The sequence below is a fragment of the Danio rerio genome, chromosome 15, assembly GCF_049306965.1.
Source record: "Danio rerio strain Tuebingen ecotype United States chromosome 15, GRCz12tu, whole genome shotgun sequence".
In the NCBI taxonomy this organism is placed as follows: Eukaryota; Metazoa; Chordata; class Actinopteri; order Cypriniformes; family Danionidae; genus Danio; species Danio rerio.
Genome location: NC_133190.1, coordinates 46,032,501 through 46,044,708, shown reverse-complemented (window position 1 = coordinate 46,044,708; position 12,208 = coordinate 46,032,501). Strand labels below are relative to the sequence as shown.

At 37.9% G+C, this 12,208-nt stretch overlaps 1 protein-coding gene and 1 long non-coding RNA gene across 2 annotated transcripts in view; both read left to right on the top strand.

The window, feature by feature from the left end:
- prss59 (serine protease 59, putative) overlaps positions 1-12,208 on the top strand; it is a 42,926-nt gene that overhangs the window by 2,081 nt on the left and 28,637 nt on the right. The window contains 1 exon segment of the mRNA NM_001080562.2: positions 392-624. Within this exon segment, the coding sequence (NP_001074031.2) occupies positions 392-624 (233 nt within the window).
- Positions 7,294-9,691, top strand: LOC141377926 (uncharacterized). The gene is made up of 2 exons (XR_012391098.1): positions 7,294-8,135; positions 8,307-9,691. It is a non-coding gene; the product is annotated as an uncharacterized lncRNA (long non-coding RNA).

Here is a 12,208-nt window from a genome sequence, read left to right as displayed (position 1 = left end):
ATCCATCCATCCGTCCATCCATCCATCCGTCTATCCATCCATCTGTCTATCCACCCATCTATCTTATATCTATCCCTTCATCTGTCTTTCTATCGATCCCTCCATCCATCTATTCATCTAATCTATCTGTCCATCCATCCATCCATCCATCCATCCATCCATCCATCCATCCATCCATCCATCCATCCATCCATCCATCCATCCATCCATCCATCCATCCATCTGTCTATCCACCCATGTCTTATCTGTCTGTCTATTAATCTTATCCATTTCTCCATTTGTCTGTCTTTCTGTCCATCTGTATATCTATTATTCCATCTGTCTGTCTAGATGCATAAGGAGACATAATCTCAGTTATTGTTCATTTGCTGTTGTTTCATGTGATCCTCAGGGACCTCAGCACAGAGAATCTGCGTTTCCTCAGCAGTCGTCAGGCGTTGGCTGATCTCGCTCACTTCCGCACAGTTACCGCAGCGGCGCGAGGCCTGACCAACAGCAAGTGGGTTGCGTTTGGAGGCTCCTACCCAGGATCCCTTGCTGCCTGGTTCCGTCTGAAGTACCCGCACCTGGTCCACGCGTCTGTAGCCACCAGCGCACCTGTGCATGCTTCAGTCAACTTCCCAGGTGCGTCTCTCGCATTACAGCATGACCTGACCCAAAATAAACGCATTAAGCTAGCAAAGGGTTTTGGTAGCGATGGTTCTGACAGTATTTTAGTTAAAGTATGCATAAAATCAGAAGTAACCATTTTGATTTTGTTAGCTCACATTGCTAGTTTTGTGCTGAACATTTCATTTGTGCATTTCATTAAGAAAATAACAATAGTTTGCCCTTGTAATCTTTAAATGAAATCTGAAAATGCTTGTTTTCAGTTAAATTCTCAGATTAGGTCTGTTTCTCAATACCAAGTACGCAAAGTTCGGACTTCAGTTCAGAAGTGCCAAGTTCACACTTGGAAGAACGAACTACAGAGGACGCGAGGACACAAGTCGGGTACTTCTTCAAATGGAACGGCAGTGTACTTAATAACGTCACTTACCTCAGCATGGATTTATCAGTTTCGCTGTACATTAAAAAGTACTGGGAATGGTTTTAACAAGTAATAAGTCAGATTTTCACCAGACTTACACACCAGATTTAAAGTGTTAAAGGGACAGTTCACCCAAAAATGAAAATTCACTCACCATTTACTCAACCTCAAATCATCCTAAACCTTTATAAGCTCCTTTAGTCTGTTGAAGATACTTTGAATAAAGCTAAAAACCATTGACTTCCATAGGGAAAACAAATTCTAAGGAAGTTAATGGTTACAGGTTTCAAACAATCCTCTAAATATCTTCTTTTGTGTTCAACAGAAGAAAGACAAAAAGGTGTAAAACAAGTGAAAGTTACCTGTGTTGTATCTGTATCTGAACTCTCAGCAGCTTTTCTGTCATGTTTTAAATATTATTGCTATTAGTTTATTCAGTTCATGAACAGTTTCATTCGTTTCTCAAAGCTGTTGCAAAATATTTATTTGTGAAAGGAAGACAAAGAAAACAGGCTTATTATAAAAGCCTAAATCTTACAAAGTTATAGATTATTAAAGTTTATAATTTGTACTTTCTGAAATAATCATATATCACATTACTATGGAGGTCAATGGTTTTCAGATTTCTTTAAGGTATCTTCTTTTGTGTTTAACAGAAGAATGAAACTCGTAAAGGTTTAAGTTGATTTGAGGATGAGTAAATGGTGAGTGAATTGTTATATATATATATATATATATATATATATATATATATATATATATATATATATATATATATATATATATATATATATATATATATATATATATTAGGGATGTAACGTTATTGTAAATACCGTCATACTGCAATATTAATTTTTTTTCGATATTACCGTAGTCGCATGACTCGGTAAAACTATAGGTCTTCTGAGAAAATTTGCTCAGGCGAATGAAGCGAACGGGAGGTAGCGAAAACTACAATTCCCATCAGCCCATGCTTGACCATCATCCCTTGCGGTCTGTTGTCGCTACAGATCCAGTAATGCGGGAATGTGCTGCTAGAAGCGGGGATCAAAAAGAGCTGGAAAACTCTAAAGCGGGTGTTGTCGCCGCGCGCGTACTGAATAGCGGTGTTGTCGCGCGAGTTCTTATCAGCTGTGTTGTCGCGCGCGTACTGAATAGCGGTGTTGTCGTGCGAGTTCTTATCAGCTGTGTTGTCGCGCGCGTACTGAATAGCGGTGTTGTCAGCACACTGTTTAGATTGATGCAGACTTGAGACTCATGGCTTGTCCTCTCAAGTGGGGAAAGACAATGCACAACGTTACCCACTGCTGTCAACCTGGGCCAAGTCATATCTCTCTTGCCCCAGAAACCTCAGTCCCAAATCAGAGGGTTTTTTTCTGTTGCAGGGGACATTGTAAATACCCAGAGATACCAGCTTTTACCAGATTATATTTATATGATAATTTTCCTTCAAACCCATCTCTATCTAAGTGAGTGAGTGATGAAATGTTGAATGTGATGAGTTTTCAACAATACTAAATTGAAACTTTATTTTTTTACATGGTTTAATATTTTTTTGTTATTAAAATTGAAGTTCCTGTTTCAAAGCTTACAGATAGATGACTAATTTGTATGTCATTGACACTTTTGGCACTTTTTTGGAGTATTTTCATAAGTTTTGTTTTTTCCTGTAAATGATTCAATAAATACCGTACCGTGACATTAATACCGAGGTATTACCGTACCGTGAAATTCTGATACCGTTACATCCCTAATATATATATATATATATATATATATATATATATATATATATATATATATATATATATATATATATATTATTAATATATATATATATATATATATATATTAATATATATATATATATATATATATATATATATATATATATATATATTAATATAAAGCACAGCGCTGTAATTGATATTGTATTAATGTTATAAATCTATATTTTTAATTTAAGAAAATATGAACGTAAATAACCATAAATGTGAAGTGAAATGGGTTATTATACACAGATTCGTGTCTTTGATTGTCAGATTTTATAAACTACAATGGACATTATACAAGTATAAAGTACAAGACGTGACTAATAGAAAATAAAGGAAACGTTAAGCAATTTGGTTAAGAAAGACAAACCTCGTACAGCACGATAACATAATTTAAGACAATTATAAAAGGTAACAAAATAACACTGATAAAATAATACACCTGATGACAAATAAAAGATTTATAAGACCAACAACTGTCTGTTAGATATACACAAGATGTATTAACTATCATGTTTTAACTACAATGGATAGATGCAATCCAGCAGTACATCCGTGATGGACTGGCCGATGTAAGGCTGCTCTCGGAGAGGGTGTTAGTCGGAATCCGCATAAGCTGAGGCACATTGCCAAAGATGCGATATCTTTATAAACAAACTGCCGATTCGAGTTTAAAACAACTACATTCTCACCTGAAAAACTCTTAAAACTTTATTTTGTGACACAGTAAAGAAGTATTTTTAAAACCGTGCGGGTTTTCTACTGCGCCATTAGCTTTTACTGGTTACGCTGCAATGCATTCTGGGATACCTGTGCTTCGCAAGTTCGCACAAGTCACCACTCGATGCATCCCTGGCCAAAGGGGCAGAGCAAGTACACATCTGGGAATTGTATCTGTACTTGGCAAGATGTGAACTTTGAATTGGAACAGAAGAAGAAGAAGAATGTATATTTAGAAACAGCCTGTTAAATGCTGTTAAATATAAATAATAAAGTCTGCCTGAGGCATTGGGCATGGCTAATATACTTAACCACACCCCTCCAGCTGTCAGTTTTGACAACAAACAAAAATTTTGAGAAGGAGGAGTCTGTTAGGCTGTAAGAACTCTCCACAAACGCTTTCCCCCATCTTTCTAAATGCCTACTTCACTGCATCCAATCAGCTCGCAGTAGAAAACAACAAGCCACGCCCACTGTTTTCTCATTTAACATTCAGTTTCTCTCCAACTGACCCAGCCGGGTCTCCATCCAGCGACCTTCTAGCTGTGAGGCAACAGTGCTGACCACTGAGGCACTGAGACAGAACACTTTTCTATTGTTATTCAGTGTAAACACACGAGACAGACGTGCATAAGGAGTTCATGAGTAGGTAAGAATCGGTTAATGGTAAAGTGCCCCTCCAAGTAAAGTCATGATGTAATTATACATTAACACATCATGAGTTCATGGTGGGTAGCGTGGTGGCGTAGTGGGTAGCGGTGTCGTCTCACAGCAAGCAGGTCGCTGGTTTGAGCCTTGGCTGGGCTAGTTGGCATTTCTGTGTGGAGTTTGCATGTTCTCCCAGTGTTGGCGTGGGTTTCCTCCGGGTGCTTCAGTTTCCCCCACAGTCCAAGTTAAATTGTTCGTAGTGTATAAGTGTGAATGAGTGTGTATGGGTGTTTCCTAGTGATAGGTTGCAGCTGTGCCTGATGATCGGGTTGTCGTAGTCCTAACCTTCGACCACCAGCCCGGCCGGGTTCCGTGGGAAAAAACCCGGACACCAGGCGCTCGCATACGAGCCCCAACCCCAGGCCTGGCTTCAGGGTGGGGCCCCGGCTGCGCTATAGCAGACGACGTCACAGTCCTTGATGTTGTTAAACTCATAAGGGGTTTTTGAACCGCACTTAGTCTGACCTGTCACCTAAGACCTGTTTGCCTTGGGAGACCCTACCAGGGGCATTAGCCCACTACAACATAGTTCTTAGGATCACTCAGGCACTCAAACCCCTCTACCATGATAATGTGGCGGTTCAGGGAAGAGATCTCGTGGAAGACCCAGGACACGCTGGAGGGACTATATCTCTCGGCTGGCCTGGGAACGCCTCGGGATCCCCCTGGAGGCGCTGGAGGAAGTGTCTGGGGAGAGGGAAGTCTGGGGTTCTTACCTAAGACTGCTGCCCCCGCGACCCAGCCCCGGTAAAGCGGCAGAAGATGAATGAATGAATGAATGAATGAGGTTGCAGCCGGCGGTTCATTCCGCTGTGGCGACCTCTGATTAATAAAGAGAATGAATGAGTTCATGATGGTTAAATTAAGCATAAACTAATGTCATAATTAATTTATCAATTTATTTATTTACTTGGAGTAACGATTGATGACCAATTAAACTTCTCTGACCACATTTCTAGAACTGCTCGATCGTGCAGATTCACACTCTATAACATCAGAAAGATCCGACCCTTCTTATCTGAACATGCAGCTCAACTCCTTGTTAAAGCTCTTGTTCTCTCCAGACTGGATTACTGCAACTCTCTACTAGCGGGACTTCCAGCTAACTTTATCAAGCCTCTTCAGCTGCTCCAGAACGCAGCAGCACGAGTGGTCTTTAATGAACCTAAAAGAGCACATGTCACTCCGCTGCTCATCCGTTTGCGCTGGCTGCCAGTTGCTGCTCGCATCAAATTCAAAGCTCTGATGTTTGCCTACAAAGCGACTTTGCTCCTTCTTATCCGCTCTCACTTCTGCAGATCTATGTGCCCTCCAGAAACTTGCGTTCTGTGAATGAACGTCGCCTCGTTGTTCCACCCCAAGAGGGAAGAAATCACTTTCCAGAACGCTCACGCTCAATCTGCCCAGTTGGTGGAATGAACTCCCTAACTGCATCAGAATGGCAGAGTCACTCGCTGTTTTCAAGAAACGACTAAAAACTCAACTATTTAGTCTCCACTTCACTTCCTAATCTGCAATTGCCTCTCTGGGTATACCACTAACTGTACTCAAAAAAAAAAATTTTTTTACTAATTTACTCATTTGTAAGTCGCTTTGGATAAAAGCGTCTGCTAAATGACTAAATGTAAATGTAAAAAAAAAATTATTAGCAATCGTGTACTAACATGTAATAAAGGTAGCCGTTATTCACAATTGAACTTCAGTGACCTCATGTTGTAGTTAATGTTAATTCATGATTCAGCACGTGATTTAATTCATCATTAGTTTATAATAAAGTAATGCTTATTTTGCACAAGCAATATCACACAAGTGACACTGCAATAATATGGCTGTATATTGGCACTGGTGGAAGGCGTGCCTTAGTGTCCCACCAGTGCTAATATACAGTCAAATCGCACTGCTATTGTTGTGGAAATCTGTTCTGGTTCTTTAGATATTATTTAGGAAACAACCAAAGTCTACAAAAGAAGTCTGAAGTCGTTACTCAGGTTGAAGCGTTTATTGTCACAAGCGCAGTTTGCAACAACAGAGGCGATATGATCATATGTCCCACTGATCAGCCTCTTTCATACAGTTTTATACATACTGTCCTCCTCCCTTAGGGTTAATAACACATACATCATATCTCATCAATATCTACAGTTTGATCATTAGTCTTAATTTCTGTGTCCCAGCTGCGTCCTGCTCCCCAGACCAGGCTGACGTATACCCTTAGTATAGTTTTTAATTGTTATTTAACCCAAGGATAACCTTACCATGCCATCTATAGATAAGTCCCTTGTGTCTTTTGGATAATAGCCCCTCTCTGGTCCTATCTATGATCTCTGGGATGATACGGGTGCTCTGGTGTGGGTGCCCCTTGAAGACAGCAGGGTATGTTATGATCTAATAACCATCTCCTGTTAGGCATTTCATATCTCATAGCCTATTTTCCTAATGGAAGCTGACATTATAAGGTAGAAGTCAGGTAAAACATCACTTACATAGATAATGCTGAGATATATTGTCTGAAACTTCAGTAGGACAGATTACACTTCCAATAGAATAATGCTATCAGTAGGACAGATTACACTTCCAATAGCATAAAGTTATATATAGTCTGAGCAGCATCATATGGCATTGGAGTAATGAGTGCATATATATGTGTGTGTGTGTGTGTGTATATATATATATATATATATATATATATATATATATATATATATATATATATATATATATATATATATATATATATATATATGTATGTATATATATATGTATATGTGTGTATATATATATGTATATGTGTGTGTGTGTGTGTGTGTGTGTGTGTGTGTGTGTGTGTATATATATATATATATATATATATATATATATATATATATATATATATATATATATACATATATACACACACACACACACACACACACACACACACACACACATACATATATATATATATATATATATGTATATATATATATATGTATATATATATATATATATATATAGTTACACATATACTGTTAATTTTCACAACACTATTAGTGTGATATTTCGTTTACATAACAGTTCGACGACATAATTGTATATATAATAAAGAAATTCAAACACGGAAAGTCTTAAAACCCTTTTGTTTGAGGAACTACTTTCTTCCGCCATTCATTCACATCTGCAGCTGACGCCAGTACAGCAGAAGCTTTTATTAATTCACCAACGGAACTTTAGAGCTAGTGTTTGATTGATTCTCTAGCGTAATGTCTAGAGTGATGACAAAACAGCTGATTTTGCTCACATTTTAAGATTATAAGGCTGAACAGCATGAAATGTCTACAGAGATTTCCCAGTATTTCTCTGTTACAATCGGGATATCACAATAATTAACCTCAAAAAGCCAAAGTAACGCAAACTCTACCAGACTGATGGTGTGTTTGCAATAAGGAAAAACGCTAAACACATGCGGGCATTTCTTCTTTCTTTCTGTTTATTGAACTAGTGTGCACTAACGAAAACTGGAGACATTAGAAACAAACAGATGGTCAGCCAAAGAGTAACTCAACGTTATACAAAGAGTGGCTAACACAAAATACACACATTGCTGATAGGTTAATCCCATCTCACACTCAATACACTACAATTATATGGAATAAATAGGGCTTATTGAACGGTCTCTGTGGCCGTCTTGTGGCGGAACGTCAACCGTCTTTGCTCTGCTGATTGACAGGCTAGTGCCCGCCATTGCGCTCGCTTTCAGAAATTGTAAATATTTAAAATAGGCACTATCCTTATAAATAAACTGCATAGTTACAATCCAAACAACTATATTCTCACCTAAAAAGCCTCAAAAATACATAATGTTGTCCAACAGCAGCAGTATTTGTCAAACTAGTAAATTTATTGACCTGCTGTCACTCTATGTGGGCGGAGTAATACAGAAGGGTGAGGAGGAGGCTGTTATTGCAGAATATCACGCCGCTATCAGCCAATCAGATTCAAGAACCAGACTAAACTGTTGTATAAATATGAATACATTATTATTTACTGTATTTGTAAAGTGTTAACATTTATATTAGCAACATTTAGCTTAGTTTGCACATTTTTTCCCTGTTGTCTGTGCTGTTTTGTTTCTTTGCTGGTCTTGTTTGCTTTCCTGACCCCCTGCCTTTTTTCCAACAGCTGGAAGTCACTACGACATCGGAAGCAACTTTTAGTGGAAACCTTTCCCTGACCTACAGCTAGACACGCACACACATATCAGCAGTCGTCATGCCCACAGAGGGAGTTTATTATTTCTGTTGGGTCACATTTAAAACAACGCCTCCATAAACAGACATTAAAATAAAAAATAAATGTAGGCTTAATTATGGCGATGAGCAACCGTCTCTCTAGTGGACCGGCTATATACAAGTGTTTTGCCCGTAAGAAGTGGTTAGATGACGCCGGATGACTTTATGTCTGTCTGTGAAGACGTCAAACTGCGTGCCTGTGGTCTGTCCTGCAGTGTAGTTTCGCCTCAAGTGGACAAATCTCTGGTCAGTGATTTCACAGAGAGCTTCATTGTGAGCGGTTCTTAGATCATTGCAGCGCTGGAACAAAAGCCTCTCATCTTCTAGTGTCGCATTGTTAAACAGTTGTTTTTTTTTTTTGGCATCATATACAGTTACAGAATTATTTGCTATTTTTCACACTATCCAGTTTTATAGTTTTAGCAAAAATAAATTGTTTACATTTACATTTAGTCATTTAGCAGACGCTTTTATCCGAAGCGACTTACAAATGAGGACAAGGAAGCAATTTACACAACTATAAAAGCAAGAAATTGTTAAACCTTAATTCAATTTAAAGTCTGAATTATTAGCCCCCTGAATTATTAGCCCCCCTATTTATTTTTTTCCCCAATTTCTGTTTAAAGTTGAGATTTCTTCAACTCATTTCTAAACATAATAGTTTTAATAACTCATTTCTAATCACTGATTTATTTTATCTTGGATATGAAAACAGTAAATAATATTTGAGTAGATATTTTTCAAGACACTTTTATACAGTTTAAAGTGAGATTTAAAGGCTTAACTAGGTTAATTAGGTTAACCAGGCAGGTTAGGGTAATTAGGCAATTTATTGTATAACGATGGTTTGTTCTGTAGACTATCGGTGTCAGGGTTCTGGAAGGATGAGGGAGCGAGGACTCAAGTGCAAACAGGATGATTTATTGATAATAAAAATAAAACAAAAGAAGAACAAAAACCACCCCGAAGGGGGAAAAACCTAACTATGACACTAACAAACAAACTTGGCTGGCATGACAAGAGCAGGAACACATGGGGAGTTTAGACGACAAACTGGCACAGAACAGAAAACATGAGGGGATTATAAAGCAAAAAGTAAATTGACACACAGGTGAACATGACAAACTAATAATGAGTTAACAAGGAGGGTGGGACTAGACAATAGACGGGAGAGCGCATGACACAGAGAGACAACACAAGCCATGCGCTCACATAACAGGACTAGAACATGCAGCCAATGAGAGAACTCATTAACCGCATGTTCATGACAACACGAGCACAACACTGAAGCACACGACAAAAGCACGTGACCACAATGTAAACACAGAGCCACATGCTTTGACAAGAGACGCAAGACAGGAGCACACGATAGATAAACACCTTACCGTGCGCTCACACATAAGCAACGCGCTTGCTTCATCTCAGCGCCAACCAAAACTGAAACCAACTAGATGGAGGCGCCGAGAATAAAGCTGCGCGATGCTGACAGAACAAACACAAACACTAGTACAAGAGCGCGCGCGTCTTATGGACGCAGAGCGCGCGCGGCCACAATAAGTGGCAGCACGCACACTCCGCATACACCCACGATGGCGCGCGCGCACACAGAGACAGAAACAGGACCAGACATGGGTAGTGTCAGAGCTCTGCCACCAAAACAAGAATTTACAAGACCAGAGTGGCAGAAACCTGACAATCGGGGGGAAAAATGAGCCTAATAATATTGACCTTAAAATGGTGTTTAAAAAATTAGAAACTGCTTTTATTGTAGTGGAAATAAAACAAATAAGACTTTCTCCAGAAGAAAAAATATTATTAGACATACTGTGAAAATTTCTTTGCTCTGTTAAGCATCATTTGGGAAATATTGAAAAAAGAAAGAAAAAAATCAAAAGGGTGGGGCTAATAATTCTGGCTTCAACTGTATGGGCTCTATTTTGACGATCCAGGTGCAAAGTCCAAAGCACAGGGTGCAAAAGCATTGTGTCAGAATCCACTTTTACTATTTTACACTTTGCGCCGTGGCGCATGGTCTAACAGGGGTGAGCTTATTCTCCTATTGAGTTATAGGTGTGTTTTGAGAATAAACCAATCAGAGTCTCGTCTCCCATTCCCTTTATGAGTCAGTTGCATCGCGCCATGGTGCATTTGCTATTTACATGGCAGACTTGGTAAGTGGAAAATTTGAGCACAACACTAACAAGAAAGCAGTTAAACAAAGCATCTGGAGAGAGAGTGAGCGATGAGCCTCCTCATTGTTTACTTTCACTTTCTCTCTTTCACGGATAGGGACTGGCACGTGCACACATAGGGCTTAACCTGTGCAGTGCACATGCCCTTTTTAGTCTTGGATAGAAAAAAAGTGGCCTTCCAAACTGATCTGAAGTGCCCCCGGGACAACCACCCACATCACCTCTCCCTCGGCTCTTCGAAAATTTTGTCCTGCCCCTTGGATAGTCTCTGCATTGGGCTGGATAGGGAAACGTGTTGTACGCACAGACATCCATTAGCCTACATAAATCATTTCGTTTGTTAAGCACAAATAATCGTTTCAAAACTATTTCTAAATTCAGTTCTAATTTCCAGCAAACGAGTAAATGAACAATAATAATGGAGTGTGTTCAAAGAAGTGTGGAGATGCAGAGTTATTTTCCAAATACATGCTGTGGCCCATATAGTCTATTAATCTAAGCTTGTTTTGGTAACACTTTATAATAACTACACACTATAAATTATTTATTAAGCATTAGCAAATAGTGAATTCATTTTCCGTTAAGCATTAACTCTACATTAGTAAACGTTAGTAAGCAGTTTATAACTGCAGCTACAAATGCTGTATTCTTGACTTGTAACCACATTTAAAATGTGCTTAAAAATTGTACTTTCATACTTAGTAAATGATTTATTTTTCATTACTAAATTAAGTATCGCATTATTTACAAGCCCTTTGTATTTAAGAGTAGTTGAGGGTTTTTAGGATCATTCAGAATAAGTTAGTAAATCATTAATAAACTATTGAAATCAACGTTTATATGTCTTATTATTCAGGCATATACTAATAGTTAACTAAAGTGAATAAATGCTTTATTAACTCAACTTCATGCAGTTTTGTGACATAATCTAAAGTGAGGACTATTCATGCTTTATAAATCCATTATAAATGACAAAAAAAGGCTCAGAATCAAATGAACTATAATCTTTGCAATCTTATTTAAAAAGTAAAATTACTGTAAAGTTTAAACGTTGAATAACAGGAGTGTCAAATTACAACAAAACTGGATAAAACAACAATATAATAATTAAACAATGTAATAAAATGTAATGTTTAAACTCTACAGTGATTTTATTTTAGATCAGGTTGCAAAGATTTATTTTTTATTTGAAGTACAGTTTCATTTGTGTATCTTACAATGAATAGGAATGAATAATGTCCTTTTTCCTGTTTAGAATTTAACTGAGCTTTTAATTGTCATTTATAAAGGATATATAAAGCATGAATAGTCCTCACTTTAGATTAGGTAACAAAACTAGGTGAAGTTGAGTTAATAAAGCATTTATTAACATACATAGTAACCATTAATATATGCCTGAATAATAAGACATATAAACGTTAATTTCAATAGTTTATTAATCATTTACTAACTCATTCTGTATGATCCTAAAAACCCTCAACTACTCTTAAATACAAATGGTTTGTAAATAAT